The sequence below is a fragment of the Diadema antillarum genome, unplaced genomic scaffold, assembly GCF_040938485.1.
Source record: "Diadema antillarum isolate AM-2024a unplaced genomic scaffold, OU_Dant_1.0 seq00001804_RagTag, whole genome shotgun sequence".
NCBI lineage: Eukaryota > Metazoa > Echinodermata > Echinoidea > Diadematoida > Diadematidae > Diadema > Diadema antillarum.
Genome location: NW_027272480.1, coordinates 260,524 through 277,500, shown reverse-complemented (window position 1 = coordinate 277,500; position 16,977 = coordinate 260,524). Strand labels below are relative to the sequence as shown.

Below are 16,977 nucleotides of genomic sequence, written 5' to 3'. Positions count from 1 at the left end.
ACCTTGGCGATGGTAAGCTGGCTGTCATCTGCTGTATTGTACTTCTCTCCTAGCTCATCCCACACTGGCACCAGTCGCTTGCAATGTCCACACCTATGGAGTAAAAGTATCATGACATATTGAAAGTGCAAGGTATCTGGGAGCCTGAAGCAATGATGCTTACTTTGACCCTTTGAGGACGAGTCCAAAGAAGATTCGGGCCAGTGTCAAAGGGGAAATGAGTGTTATGGCAAAATCAGCCCATCCTCAAAGGGTTAAGCATGACGCAAAAAGCGAAAAAAAAATATATTCATATGCAATATACAAATGTATGTACACAATTGTACCATGAAACTAATGCCTGTATGATGTGAAAAAGAGACAAAGGGTGGCAAACAGTACATGAAAATTTAGATGCATCATACAGTATATGTGACTGCCTAGCTCGAAACCACACAAAAATCTCATTCTCTGTAATAGACCAAAATAGTCATTACGGTTGACTGACTAAAATTTGCCCAACTAAAAGTTTGTCTTACAGTACATGTGAGTGTAATCACTTCTCTACCTACAACGATTGTACAGTCAAAATTTGGTAGCGAAAACATTTAACCAAAATCGAGATAAGCAGTTTATCTGGACCATACAGTATGTTCTCAGACAGGCGCTGCTTTCACTGTGATTTTCACTGATACTTTTGCACAGGACTCCTGAGTGACCCTAATCTTGAAATCCTCTTTTCTCCCTTTCCAATGAAACGGCAACTCCAAAACTCATGTTTTGAATGGGTTCAGATGGTCCAACGTGAACGAGTTAAGTGTTCATGTATCATTTGAAAGCTGCGAGATAACTATTTCTATCTACAATGTATGTAGAAAACTGAAAAGTCATTTTGGCCTACTTTTCTGTGGGTTTTGAGACAGGCAGTCACATAACATGGAAATTCCACTGAAACAGAGGTTACAGCAGTTGGCAAAATTTTGATACAACTGCTCATAAATATAAGGTCATGAGGGTTTCAATACTTGATCTTCAGTCAAATGGCTGTCACAGGCTCTAGTACTTCATTGGCCCCTCTTTGTTAATCCTGTCCACCAGTGGAGCAGTTAATCCTTGTCACTACTTTCTACCAAGGGGTGCACAATGTCAATGATATCCAGTAGAGGGTAACAAGATCAGGGTTAAAAATTGGCGATGGTCCGCTAGCCATTGGCCACCCAAAATCATGTCGGACTAGCTAAAAATCATAAAATTCTGAAGTAACTAGTCTGCTGGCAAGCCAAAATATTGCTTCAGTGTTAAAATTGATTCTAAGTAGTCCGCCTGGCTAGTTAAAAAAAAAGTTAAGTGCGACCCCTGAAGATGTTCTGCAAAAGACACTGGTGCACACGTACACATTGTATCGATGTCCCACCGAGTGCAGTCCCCCCCCCCCCCAACCCGACTACACATTTTTTCAAGCCGCCATGAGTAAATATTTCCAGCTACCCACGACAAGACATTTTCGCCACGTGTTCATCATTTTGGTGAGGATGCTGGGTATATGTACATGTAAGTGTATGTTTCATCAGGCACAGTACAATGTACATGTATTTCTCAACTTTGCTTTGTCTGTCAACTACAACTTTGTACATGTACTCTAAAAAATCAACAAAAATATAAAGAACAGAACCAAGCATCTGCCATCCCCCACCCAACAAGAAAAAAAAACCCCAAACAAACAAACAAACTGACAATATGACCATTCAACTTTTATATGCCAAATTGAAAAAAAAAAATAGGAACAATGAAAAATAACGTGATGGAGGAAGTAGAAGCTTAACAAGAATACCAACCACCATTAATACTCAAAGACAGTCATGTGAGAACAGGCTTGGGTGCCTGCAACTCAGCAAGGCATCCCACGTGTGGCACACACTGTGCATGGTTATTAAAGCACGACCCATAAAATTACAATGTAACAGGATTTCACACACACCCAGCCATGTAACAAAAACCGGAAGCAACTTCACTCAATCCTGTGCACTACAGAACAAGAGTGCCTCTTTACACGTTAACTGACTGCTGACAATTTGGCCACGTAGCATTTGGGTTTCAATGGTGTACAATGTATGTATACAGCTTCTACCTCAGTATTAACTATAATACACTGTAATGGGAAAGTAAGGATGGAGTTCCTGTAAGAAGCAAAAATCCAAATTCAAAATGAAATATTTCACTTTTAAATTTTTATTGACTAATCTGCAATGTACAAGTCATTAACATAATAACACCATTAAAATAATTGAAGTGGATAAACACCATTGTACTATTTGAGCATACAACATGCTACAAGGAACATGCCATGGAGGATGATATTGTGAGTCTGCTATTAATATGATGCTCAAACAGCATCATTGCAATTTGGCACAATTTTGGACAGATTTTCTTGGAACTTCCGATATTACACTGTACTTTGCTGGATTGTTCTTGAGTTTTCTTACACTGTACGTAAGATCAAATTGGAGCCAAATTTTGAATGCATCACCCCAAAGGTTGAGATATCCTTTTCAAAAGCAAGGCTTGTGCTGTAGCTTTTTAAAAGCTGTACCTTTGAAACGCAAAGTTTGCCAAACTACTCAGGCATAGCAATACCACAGTCTCCAAGGAAAACCAACGAGGTTCAAGAGGAATTACGGGGGATTACATTACAAATGTACCCTGTTTTTTTAATCTGATGGTTAGTTTTTGTGCCCCTGACAAAAAAAAAGAAAAAAAAAAGAAAAGCAACCCAGTGGATGCGCCAATTGGTGAATAAAGCAAAGTACAGTAATGAGACTTCAGGCTTCCATTTTAATAGTGTACCAGCAGAGTTCTGATATCCAGCGGAACACTTGAGATTCATTACTTACTAAAATTTGAGCTCTCTGAAGAGAGTTATTCAAGGCCAGACAGATAGCAAATTCTAACTTTAGTACCGTACTAAGTTGTAGCTTTCCTCTCATAATGCATAAATGACTAGTTTTGATTTGGAAGGCACACCACATACTATGTAAATTCACATCCCAAGATGATAATGTTGCTTTGTCATGATGTGCATTTTTTTTTTCATGTTAGTCTTTTATGGTAAATTTGCTCTTTCAAATAAACTGTAAAGTACAATGTACTTTGCTAGAGGGTGCTCAGACATGCTTTTCTACATACTGAGTTGAATATACAAAAATATGTTTTAAATTGAGAGTAAAACATAAACACACACATGTGATGTATTTGTGCACAAAGTTCATTTATAAAATATGTTTCAGTCATTGGCTGAGAGAGCTACTAAAATCAAAGTCATCTAAAATGCTTTCTCCATTAATTGTACTCAGGAGGAAGGACAAGATTATTGACTTTACAAACCTTTTTTCTATACCTCAGACTACAGTAAATGTAGAAACACTTCAAGAAAAAGTCGCAAAATGGTTCACTATTCAATGCTACGTTGTGCATTCATACTTTGATTGAAATCAACATAAAAATAGTGCCATGGAAAATAATCTTGACTGAAGCCCCATTATGGGGATTTTTATTCATTGACATCGTAGAGACAAATGGGCTTGACTGTACTCACAGCCCCTTTCCCCCATTCATCATGACAATTTTTCAGGTGTTATTGATTTCCTGTGTCGTAAAATTGGAAGAGACAAAACTGTTTCATTTCTCATAAACCAAGTACATCACATGCAGTGATCAGATTTCACAATCTGTATTTATTGATGAGCTGTCATGAACACACTTCCATTGACACACATCACACAAACCAAATTGATGCAGTGACAAGTTTATAAAAAAAGTCTTATTCCTGAATTTATAAATTAAACAACAACAAAAAAGAAAAGGAAAGAGGCCACCATCTGTTCAAAAGTATTGCCTTTAATTGAAACCTGCTACAAGGCCAGATACAGAGTACAACACAGAATGTGGATCTGGCAATTTTTTTTTTTGACTTGGCTTCCTTGCGCATTTAGATACAGTGTAGTATTGCATAAAAGACCAGACTTTTTGTTGAGTTGCATTAATCTTTTTAAATAAAGGCATTAAAAACTACAATCATCAATCTACTGTATACAGCTGTATGCCCATTTAGCATACATCTGCCCTGGTAAAACTGATATTACTTTCAGTTGGAAAAAAGTACTCTCACATTAGTGACTGACTGATGATGATGATTCAGTGCAAAAAGATGATAGGACTACTGACTGGTCCCTGGGTACATTCATCAACTCACAATCTGGTGTAGAATTAAGAACAGCTCTCAGAGAGTTTTGGGCAGTTGATAAATATGCAAAGACGTTTTGATTATGGGGTTAAAAATGCATTTCTGATATGCCAAAAAACAAAAAGGAGATCACAAATGCGACTGAGCCAGAATATGCCTTTCTGAAGTGTTGATGAATGCAAAGTTGCTTTGAAATGTGTTTAAATACAAATGTAGCTCAGACCTGCCCATACCAACCACTGCCAACTGATCTACGCTCCTTGGGTCATACTGGGTAATGGAGCTGCACAGTGACAAGGTCTCCCAATCAACTAATGACAGTGTCGATAATATGCAACAACTCAAGAAATTCAATGCAAAAGACATTTGCAAAGGTATTTTGACCAGTGGGTATTGAAACGTATTTCATACATGGGAAAGTTGATAAATGCACAGCGTCTATCATCTCCCCTTCTAATGCTTGGTAGCTCATATTTGCTAGGTACGTGGTACACATAGTGGAGTGTCACCACCTGCTGAAAAATATGCAGCGCCATACATTACATACCTTGTTGGCGCAATGTTGCATCATGAAGCAGCGCCTGTTGGTGTCTGAATTCTGGTGAGTCGGCACTTGCATTCAAATCCCTGTACATTTAATTTAGTCACTGCATCGGCGCGTATGGAAATTCTGTTTTTCTTTTGTGTTATTGAGGATACCATCACACTCTGAACTTGCAATAAGTGAAAAATCTTGCAACAGATCAACATATTTCTCAATATTTTAATTGCTTTTTCGGCGACCATCCACCACGATTCTTAACATGGGACTTAATTCACGCGCACTTACAATGTAGGAAAAGTTGTGCCGATTCTGCATTTTTGACGGCAAAATTTGGGATTTTAGATGGATTTCTGGAGGTGACTAAGGCACTTTCATGTTGTGTACAACAGTGCCAGTAAATTTATGTGAAACCATGTCAGATGTAGCTTAGATTGTTTAGTACTACAGTGTAGGTTCCAATATATTGGCCTATGCCTGATGTATAGAAAGTTTCTAGAGGTCTAGGGTAACATCCCCAGTGTTCGGTCACTTACGCTTTTTTGTTCAAAGTCAATGCGTATTCAAGGCAGCTGAAAAATGCACGCGCACGCTACCTTGTTGGCGCAAAATTGCATCGGGGTCGTTGCGAAAAATCCCGCGAGAGAACGGCCTATTTCTCGATTTTCAGCGCTTTTTCAGTGACCCGTACTCTTAAAACTGGGCCTTATCCGTGTGCGCTTTTGGAAAGTAGCGCCAATTCTGCACTTTTGACGGTAAAATTTGGGATTTTGGATGGATTTTTGGAGGGGGCTAAGGGAGTTTCCTGTTGTGAATGACTGTGCAAGTATGTGAATTGATGTGATTTGCGTGTGTTGTGACAGTTGAACTTACTGGCTGGTGACTAGTGATAAGTGACCGAATACCGGTGGCTGACCGAATATTACTGGTGCTCTTACCCTAACGTTACTTTATAGATGCTACCTGCGAGGTGTTGCCGCTACGAGTTTCCTACTGATGTTCTGCGTGGACCTTTACTCTGCGATCAGATCAATCTAGATCTAGAGTAAAATATCCCGTTTGCGGCAGTTTAAGCATTGTTAAGAGTTTTTCCAGCTTGTAAACAAAGCAGGCAAATTATTTTCAACCATTTCATATATCATAGACAAGATTATTCATTAACGCAATTGTTTTCATGAAAGAAATTTACCATTGACCAACGCAGTTTTCATGATTTACCAGGGCAAAACCCGGCACAATTTTCGCCGATAAGGGCGATATGCGACGTAGTATTTCTGCTTGCGGCACGATGTACAATCCCTATGCAATACGCGCGTGCTCCGCGATCTTTAGCTGAACGCCTTCACATGTCTCGCGAACATTGCGTAAGCGCCAATTCCCATTGCGAAAGCACGTGAAAATAGCGTGCGCACATGCATTGGCCGCAAACAAGATCGCAATTCTGGCGGTGTTGTTGATGTCTTTCTCGTGTTTTTCTCATTTTTTTTCGATGGTAACATCCACTTTCCGAAAAAAATGGCGGCCCACATCGGCTAGCGAAAATTCTATTTTACGTGAGGATATGTTTTCAAAATCCATGAACATCGAGAAAACGACAAAAATTCCAGTTTCTTGGACCATTGTTTCTTAACTGTTATGTTAAGAAGTACCGAAAATTTCATTTTGGATGCGATATGTTTTCATTTAGGTGAGAAAATTTCACTTTCGTCAGAGATCGTGCCCATTTTATCGGTTGGTTTTTGTTGATTGCTAGTGTGTTAGTATATGTGTAGTGTGCATGTAACAGTGCAATGCTGTGTTTAGCTGTATATTACCGTGTATGTTGTACCTGCCGCGAACGGCTGCACGGCCGCTTACTGACGCAGTTACTCTAGTAGGTCTATCTAAATTCTAATACAATTAAATTAGGTAAATTCAGTTTACATGAGATACATTAAGGGCACATTAAGCATACTAAGTTAAACGCGGCGGTTAGATTAGACTACACTCTAACATCATTAGAACTTAGAGTTTTAGACATGGACACAGCACAGATAGGTTCTAGACTTGTTTCTAATAATAATTAATATGAGCAATAGCATACACACCACACAAAAGCAAACACCCGGGACTAAACGCACTGAAGGTTCATCATGTAACGATCTACTCACCATGGGGCAAAGAATTTAACGAAATGATCTTTAGTTCCGACTGTTGTCTCAAAAGTAGCTTTGTCATACAGGCGTTCCGCAGAATTTCCATCTCCTTCCACAGATCTGAGGCTCATAATGGCCACGAGGGTCACAATAAAGTAGCTGCAGGTATTCATTTTGGGCAAATTGGTAGCACTGCTGCATGTACAAAAGTGAACTAGCTACGCAAGTAATGTGCCATGTACACTGTATGTAGTGGCTGCTATGCTACGAGCTCAACGGTACGAGCTCCCACGCGAGTCACGCACGCACGGGTGATACAACTTTAATAAACTAGGCTCTTTGCAAGCCAAAATAATTTGGGATAAAAAATATTAAACACCAATATGTACGTTGGGATAATCACAAAACTGAATGAATTTGAATAAGCGTAGAATATTCTTTCCGTTGCTCCAAACATGATCGAATACACTATTGTGTATGGGTAAAATCCATGGACAATGGGAAAATATATGTTAAGACTGTACAAGCGCCTACCACGCACAGAGTGACACGTGTAGCTGCTGGGTTCACAAAATGGGAGGGGGAGGGGGTGGGGTGGGACTGTACATTGTACAGTAGTTGTACTTTCTTGTTGGTGACCTGAATTCTCAGTGTTCTCAGAGAAGGGGGATGGGGTGGAGAGGGGTGGTTAGTGATGGAGAATGGGGGTGTGGATGTTTGGAATGAAGGGACAGAGAGGTAGGGAGTGGAGGGATGGGGAAATACAAACAAACAGACACACAACACACACACACACAAAACAACTCCAAAGTATGAATCTATGTCCGCATTTGCATGAAAATCCACACTAAACAATAAGTAAGTTCCCCCTAAAACAACCTCGGTAATTTATGAATCAAGAACCTCTGAGGAAATCTGAATGAAGGATCATGTAGCTGTATTTCTCGTCTACCTTTCATGTGAAATTCAGTGGATATCACTTGGTCACGCTTGAGTGAGCATGACTTAAAGTCAATAATGGTCACTTTTTGAAGTTCCCAATTTTGCAATTTTGATTTGGTGATATCGGAACAAATTTCAATTTTTCAGGATAAACAGACAGGTAACGTATAATTCATGTGCTTCTTATCGTACCATGTGACTTGTGCACAAAATTTCACGGTTGAGTGAACTCGGGGTGAAAATTACCAAAATGGCCGATCTCACATGTTTCTCGTGGTAATTTCTATCAATTAAGATTGCATTCGTGTGTTGAACAGTTTTTTTTTTCGAGAGGAGAATTGACGAAAAATGGAAGTCTAGCTGGAAGCAAAATAAAGGGTTTCATAAACTCCAAGAAGGGGAAAAGACTGATTCATATTGACGTCACAGGGTGACTTGGAAAACAACTGTAATGCTTATGTTTTCTTTAAATTTCTATCCTATTCTATTCTATATTATGTGCTAATAGCCATCTGGGATACATCTCTCCCTCTCTCTCCCTCTCTCTCTCTCTCTCTCTCTCTATATATATATATATATATACATATAGAGAGAGAGAGGGGAGAGAGAGAGAGAGAGAGAGAGAGAGATACGAGTATACTAAGCAAAAAGGAAAGTAAACCCTTTTCCAAGTCTATATTTCACATAGAATATTTGGCTAAAAGTTAATGCACTATGTACCATATTGAAGGTAATTTTATTAGCTATCACCCCCGAAGGTCAATAAAAAGGGAAACTGTACGCATGAGTGAACACCTTTGCTTATCTCTCCCAAAGCCCCAAAATAAAAATTGCAAAAATGAACAAGTTATCATTCATGCGTAAGTGCTCTTCCATGTAACACAACAGTGAGAACAAACTAAAAATTTAACACACACACACACACACACACAAACATAGATTAGGTTGCAAAAATAAACCGCTGATCTCTGCAGTATCTTTGAAACCTAAAAGATTGATAAAGGCTAAAGATAATGAAAGTAGATGAAGAATTTCCTGTGAAATCCAAATTCAAATGAAATGAAAGAGGAAGCAATACTAACAAAAATTATTGGAATTTGAATTGATTGCTCAAATTAGGAAAATCTTGAATGTTTGGTTATTTAATTTGTCTCATGAACTCTTAAATCACTACATCAAATTATGAAATAATGATTTTCTGTTCATTTAATAATTATTGTGCCTATACTCCCCTTGTCATATTAAAGTTTGAGAAGACAAAAAATTTTATTTTCTCCCTTCAGTTTCCCACTTTGATTTCGTTTCAGGTTATAAAGGGAAAGAAGAATAAGAAAATATATGCTGTTTTTATCATGCCTCTTACTGGTATTGTTAAATTGAAGTACATTTGCAAAAAAAAAGAAGAACATGTTAATTTTTGCAATAACTATTTCTTATGTGCGCTGGAGGAAAAAAAAAAACCCAATGTGTTCACTCATGCGTGGAAATCCCTTTATATTGACCTTTTAGGTGTATAGCTAATCAAACTACATACTTTTAATCCGATATATAATTTATTGATTTTACTCAAAATCTATGAAAATATGAACTTGAAAAAGTTTAACTTTTTTCTGAGTGTTTTTATATTATTAAATATATACATGTATATATATACACACATATATATATATATATATATATATACTGTATTTATACTCAAATATGCGGAATACATAATACATACGGCATTACGGAAATCTTTAAGATATACTTAGTAAGTTTCGTGATGTATTGTCAGTGTACTAGCAGGTGTAGTTAACTGTCAATCTGCATGTGCGTCACTTTGTAGATATTTGCCCTTAAAGTTGGTTATGTGTCGCGTGACTGGGTGGAGTGGTGTGTATGGCGGGTAAAGGTTTTGGGTTCGAAATTGGCGGTGTGTTAATATTGTGTAGATTATACGGAGAGTGACTGGACTTGGTGGAATATTAATGTGTGTGCGTGTGTGTGTGTGCGCGCGCGCGCGTGTGTATATGTGCGTTTACATGTTGTGTTAGTAGTCATGCGGTGTAAAAAATGAGCATATCTAATTCAATGCATTCATTTTAATCATCTCTTTCCAAATTTTATGCATGAAGGCCTACATAAAATGAAAATATACAATGTATGAAGATAGATATAATTTTAACTATCCATCTATCTATCTATTTGAATACGCCCCATCCCCCATTCCACAGCAAAAAAGAAAAAAAAAAGAAAAAGAAAAAAAAAACCCAAGACTAATAAGGGTTAGTAACATTGATACAGTAGAACCATAACGTACATGTATGAGGTCAAGAGTCGTGCCTCCAGTTATGATTAATCTTTCTCATTCATATTATCCGAAAATGTAAAGACCAGTTTTGCAAAACATACTGCTTTATTTAACATCAACTATATAATTGAGAAGTGTTGAAAAAACAACAACATAAGATTACAAGTTGAATTATATATTTTCTTCGAAACGAATCAAAACACTTGTTGAATACATTGACAAAAAGTAAATCACATTTGCGGTCGTTGCTTAAAAATTACGCGATATTGAGCTCACCTCAGATTGCCGTAATTTTGAAATGGCATTTTTGAGAAGCAAGTAACACAAATTCTACGACGCAATTTACGTAAAGCTATGCCACAAGTTAGAAAAAAAAATACAAGTGCATAAGAATCATCCAAGTCTTTATGAGTCATTAACATATCTAGATTGTATATAATACATGGATGCTAAAAAGCAGGTATAGAAATACTTTCGTACTAGGATATATTGAAGGCAAATTACACTCATGTAAATAATCATATACTTTGTTTATCAATTACAAGAAATGTTTTGCCACTCGCATCATGAAACTTGCGTCTAATTGTTATTACACATTTGAATCTTTCAATGTACAATAATACCAATAAGAAAGCGAAAAACGCAATACAAAGCGTATTATTATCTTTGTAAATGTATACAGCGCGTTATGATGAAAGGAAAGGAAGGTGAGATTCCTGCGAATCAAGTGCAAAGCAGATCTGTCGTGATATTATAACGGTATTATATATTAAATATTAAACTGTGTATACGCAGTAAAGAAACTAGACTCGGTAGGGAATACCAAATCACAATTATTAAGATTATTTTCTTTTCTCACTAATTGATAAGAATATCGCTGCCAGTATCACTAATGAAATGATAAGCATTATACTACTATAACTTGTGTATAACTTCCTTAGTTAGCGAACGTACATATAGAGGTCAGTTCTTGCCTATATGCTAAACATATGTATACGTATATCAACATGCCCAACACTTAACCTAACTGCTTCATATCCTTCATATACAAGCATTAAAAAGAAATATCTTTTTCAAGCAGTCGGTGAGCAAGGTTTGGTTTGAAAAGGGCTTGTACAACCTCTCTTCGATTACAATATTTAAAACAATACTCATTTTCGACACAAAAAAACAACAACAACAACAACAAAACCGACAGCAACGTGAGGGTGATCAGCATTACAACTTTCAAGGGCGCCACATTATTATCAATGGCAAGAAATGCAATTTTTAAAAGCAGAGTGAAAAAAAAGACTAACCAGAAGGTGTTTTCTACGGTGAATATTAAATGAAAAAAAATATGAGCACATGATTATCATACTGTACATTAAAATACATCAACGAAATAAATTGTTCGCGGTGACATCTATGACACATTGTTAAAGTGAAGCATCTGTCACAATTATGCGCGTGTTATAGATCGTCACTATTAGATACCCATTGGCTGATTGGTATAGCCAGTTTAGTCTCACCTCCCTGGTATAGCAATATTCACCAGCATTTAATCGTTTTCTTACATATTAAATTGCAATCATGAATTTAAACGGAGATAATTTATTATTTCGATTTCTACAAGATACTGTGATTTCTCCATATCTAATGCAATATAGACCAATTGTACTGTAATCTATCGAACACATATCTATATCAAATGCTTGTGCCATTATGGCAATAAATGGTACATAATGTTATGACAACATTTCTATTTGTGGCTTGATGGAGCCTTTTTACTACCAGAAAACGTAAGTGTGAAGTTGTTGAATGCTGGATGTTCCGACGACTGATAGAAACACTAACTTCATTTCTCTTTACCAAGATATTCATGCGAAGAACGGCAATAACTTCATACAAGCTTGTAGAATGATTCCCTTAGAGAGTCATTTTTCTAATTAATCTTCATAATTTTATGTCAGCAGGTTGAAGAAAAGGTTGTGATTCTTTACTTTCTTCTTTCTCCTCTGCTCCCTCAGATGATGAATGGATTCCACTGTTGATAATGAGTTGGAGGAGGCTGGGCCTCAGTGTCAGAAGCGCCGTCTTTCAACTCTTCTTGACTCGATGTGAAAGTGAGCTTTTTCTTCATTAAAATGGTTGGTGTTTCAGGAGATGTCGACTTTGCAGGTTTGTTCGTCGTTAATTTTGCAGTTATTGGTGGCGGCGGGCCCAATTCTGTATTTCGTTTGGATGACGAAGCAGCCTCTCTACTATTCGGAGAAAGTAGTCTGCCAGCATTTGGCGTCAATTTCCCACAATCTCCTTCAGCGTAGCTTCCTGTTTGACTCACTGTAGAATGATGAAAAGATTGTAACTCCTCATTCTTTTCTCCCTCGTCTGCTAACACAGATGATGAGCGGACGTCACTACTAAAAGTTTGGGGTACCAGGTAATGGGGGTTTTGCAGTCTCTATTGTCTTCATTATTGGCGATTGCCCCAATTCTGTATGCTTTAGTGTTTGGAGAAAATATCCGCCTGATTCTATCAAGACTTGGTGTCACAGTCCTGATAGCCCTTACAACATAGCTTCTTGTTGTCTTGTGTTTATATGCAAGAAAATATCGCACAATCGTTGTTTTTACGAGCAAAGCAATTACGATTGGTACTGCGATCAGGATTTTACTGTGATCTGTGTGTTTTTCAGTGACGGACTCGTGCAAAGCGTCGAAAGTACTGTTGACTAGTTTGTCGTCTGCCGTACTTGCTTCATGCGATGGTTTTAAGGCTGTCTGCAAAGATTTAGTTATGAACGTAATAGGTAATGGATCAAGACAGAAGGGTGTTTCCACCGATCCTATTTGAATGCCATGCAAGTCACTTGGCTGGCTGCAAACAGGTTTGTCGACGTACACATGTCTGTCTTCAAACTTGGACTGTTCCATGTACCAAAGGCGATATGGCTCCATTTCACAGTCACAGAACCAAGGGTTGTTTTTCAGGTACAGAAGCTCAAAACGCATTAGGATCTCGACTGTAAGGTTTCCTCCTCAGGCCAGTCAGGTTGTTTTTGCGCAAGTCCAAGCCAGTGATTTTCGGAAGATGTAGAGCGCCACCTACTGGCACAAGCTGGTTGCCCGACAAATCGGCAGTTCGCAAATTGATCAAGTTGGCGAAAAGGTCGCCGTCGATAAAAAAGAGGGAATTGTCTGATAAATCTAGATGTGTAAGCGACTTGAGGTCTCGGAATATATCGCTGGGCAGTGTTTCCAATTTGTTCTTACCGAGAAACAGACGCTGCAGAACAGTGAGGTTGCTAAAGACACCAGAACCCAAATATCCCAAACTGTTGTTGTAGAGGTCAATGAAACCTATCCCTGGCGCCCACTGAAAAGTTCCTTTACTGATGTGGTTGATTTTGTTTTTGCTTAGGTAGATCCATTGGAGATGAGCCCCTGTGTCATTTAGAGCAAAACGATCGATGGAAGTAAGATCGTTGAATTGAAGCTTGATGGACCTCAATATCGGAGCTCCGCGGAAAGTGTCAGCCTCTATCTGTTTAGAAAAAAAAATAGAGATAAAAGAAACAGATCGTTAAATGATTATTGATGGGTAAATAAAATGTAAAGATGGAGACGAACAACTTCTGCAGCAATTCACGATAGCAATACAAGACTCGGCTTAAACAAGTGTGCATGAATGGCAACATTTGTAGTTGTTGAAAACCTAGTTGAGGACGTTTTAAAGTTGACCCTAGAGATAATGATGACTTGATAGGTTTCTTACAGGAGAAATTTCGCACGTGTCTTGTCTCATGCTCCTAATTTCATCCTCTTTAGTGTAGTAATGTCTTTGAGCTGCACATTATCAGGTTAATCGATAGTTTTGTTTTTTCATGCAAGAAATGTTTTGTATTCACTGGTATAGTCATGATAGTGGTAGGATTTTGCAGAGCTGCCAATTCACAATTCACCATTCATATCAGGAATGCTTCGAGGAGACAGGCAAGAGGCTTTTAAAGAACTCCCAAATCAAGGAGAATCTGATATCGTTTTGTCTGCTGAAATTGAAGAAATAATCAAATGTCAGAGAGTCTCCTGCAGAATCGGTCAAACTGGTTTTTAGCTTAGAATTTGGAAGTTCACAGCAATACTGGCACGATAAATCGATGGCTGCCATAATCATGGAGAAAGATGTCGCAGAAAGAAGTTGACAATAATTGTTTGAATAGACTGGTATTTATATTGGCGTTGATACTTAGGACATAATAAAAAGTTCTGAATCTAAATAGAACTCCGATGTATGTTGAAGTTGATTTGAATGAGTATAAACGTTAAAAAAGAGAACCGCGAGTTTTCTTAGGTAGAAAGAAATGTGAAAATTTTACGTACGTTGAAGACAAAACAATGATAACAGCCAGGACATGCAAGTAAGAATATACTAAAATTTGTAAATGAGAGAGGTGCATGAAAGATGAAGACAAGATGTGACACACCATGGGCGTCACCAGGGGGGGTGCGTTGGGTGCGAACGCACCCCCCTTCAGACCCTAAAAAAAAAAAAAAAAAAAAAATCATGGGCAAAAAAATTCGCACCCCTGGTTCTGGCAGCACTGATTTTATACATATCTACTGTATAGTACAGGTGTATTCTATACAGTGTTTACTATTTAGATAGATTTTGGACATCTTCCCATGCTTGGCCACTTCGACGCCACCTCGCTGGTCATACCTCCCCCAGTCATGAACATAAACCGACACCCTTGACTACCAGTGGCGGATCCAGGGGGAGGGGCGCACCGGGCGTCCCCGCCCCCTCTCAATTTTCAAAGCGAAAAAGTATAGCTACAAACGGCAGTTTTTGGACTGTAAAATGTCAAAATTTTCAAGCTCGCTCGCTCCGCTCGCTGGCATTTTAGTCGTAATGCCATTCTCCCGAAGTTGCTGCCAGTATTTGCCGGCAGTTCCACCCGGTGCGCCCCCCCCCCCCCCCTTACTGCAAAAAAAAAAAAAAAATTAAATTAAAAAAAAAAAAATATATATATATATATATATATAGCTACAAACGGCAGTTTTGGGCATGTAAAATGTCACAATTTTCAAGCTCGATCGCTCCGCTCGCTCGCATTTGAATTCACCTGATATTGCTGCCAGTAATTGCCAGCAGTTGCGCCCGGTGCGCCCCCCCCCCTTAATTTCGAAAGCAAAAAAGATATAGCTTAAAACGGCAGTTTTTGGACTGTTTAATGTCAAAATTTTCAAGCTCGCTCGCATTTAATCTTTACGCAATTCCCCTGATGTTACTGCCAGTAATTGTCTGCAGTTGCGCCCGGTGCGCCCCCCTCCCCTTAATTTCCAAAGCGAAAAAATATAGCTACAAACGGCAGTTTTTCTACTGTAAAATGTCAAAAATGTTCAAGCTCGCTCTCTTCACTCGCTCGCATTGAATCGTTATGCAATTCACCTGGACCCTGTGTTATGAAGAGTTAAAATTGATTATAAAGTTGATTTCTATCATAAGTCAATGGCAGCCTGTGTGTTAAGGAAATTTAAAATAGATTATAACTTTTGATAAGACAGGGTCCAGATGTTGCTGCCAGTAATTGCCAGCAGTTGCGCCCGGTGGCATGCGCTCCACCCCCCCCCCCCCCCCCCAAAAAAAAAAAAAAAAATTCCAAAGCGAAGAAATACGGCTAAGAACGGCAGTTTTTGGACTGTAAAATATAAAATTTTCAAGCTCGCTCGCATTTAATCGTTATGCAATTCACCTGATGTTGCTGCCAGTAATTGCCAGCAGTTCCCGCCTGGTGCGCCCCCCCCCCCTCCCTTGATTTCCAAAGCGAAAAAATATGGCTGAGAACGGCAGCTTCTGGACTGTAAAATGTGAAATTTTCAAGCTCGTTCGCTCCGCTCGCTCGCATGTAATCGTTATGCTCTCCTGATGTTGCTGCCAGTAATTGCTAGGAGTTGCGCTCGATGTGCCCCCTTACATTCTAAAGCGAAAAAATATAGCAACAAACGGCAGGGTTTTTTTTTTCTACTGTAAAATGTCAAAATATTCAAGCTCGCTCGCTCCGCTCGCTCGCATTTAATTGTTATGCCTTTCTCCTGATGTTGCTGGCAGTAATTGCTTGCAGTTGCGCCCGGTGCACCCTCCCCCTTTATTTCTAAAGCAAAAAAAATAAAGCTCCAAATGGTAGTTTTTTTACTGTAAAATGTCAAAATTTTCAAGCTCGCTCTCTTCGCTTACTCGCATTTAATCGTTATGCCATTCATCTGATGTTGCTGCCAGTAATTGCCTGCAGTTGCGCCCGGTGCGCCCCCCCCCCTTAATTTCCAAAGCAACAAAATATGGCGACTAACGGCAGTTTTGGGACTGTAAAAAATGCCAAAAATTTTAAAGCTCGCTCGCTCCGCTCGCTCGCGTGTAATCGTTAAGTCATTCTCCCGATATTGCTGCCAGTAATTTGTCGTTTTACACCGTCATTCCATAATCCATTTATAGGGGGACAACCCCCTCCCACAACCTCCCCTCTTGCTCGTTCCGCTTGTTCGGGCTCGGTCGCGTTCATGACATCAGTGTAAGAATTATTACTAGAAGTTTATTTGAATTATACCATTTATGGGCAAATTGTTCAATAATAATTTACTTCAAAGTGTACTGATACCTTAAACAAGTGGGGCTGTTTCAAGTCGATAAAACACGCAAAATACCTGCATCAAATTGCACCATTTACAACATCAAAATGCAAAAAGCGCTCACCGTGGGAGGGGGACACTCCCTCCCACATCCTCCCCCTCGCCCACTCCTCTCGCTCTTGCTTGGCCGCGTTCATGATATTCAGTGTAAATATTAAAACAGGAAGTTTGTTTGGAT

General features: G+C 38.8%; 1 protein-coding gene across 1 annotated transcript in view; it reads right to left on the bottom strand.

The window, feature by feature from the left end:
- LOC139712434 (thioredoxin domain-containing protein 5-like) overlaps positions 1–7,104 on the bottom strand; it is an 18,134-nt gene extending 11,030 nt beyond the window's left edge. Inside the window, exons 1-2 of the mRNA XM_071624256.1 lie at positions 6,911–7,104; positions 3–93 (exon numbers count right to left, since the gene is read on the bottom strand). Of these exons, the coding sequence (XP_071480357.1) occupies positions 3–93; positions 6,911–7,068 (249 nt within the window). The 5' untranslated portion in view covers positions 7,069–7,104. The remainder of the gene's footprint in view (positions 1–2; positions 94–6,910) is intronic.
- Positions 7,105–16,977: the final 9,873 nt, after the last annotated feature.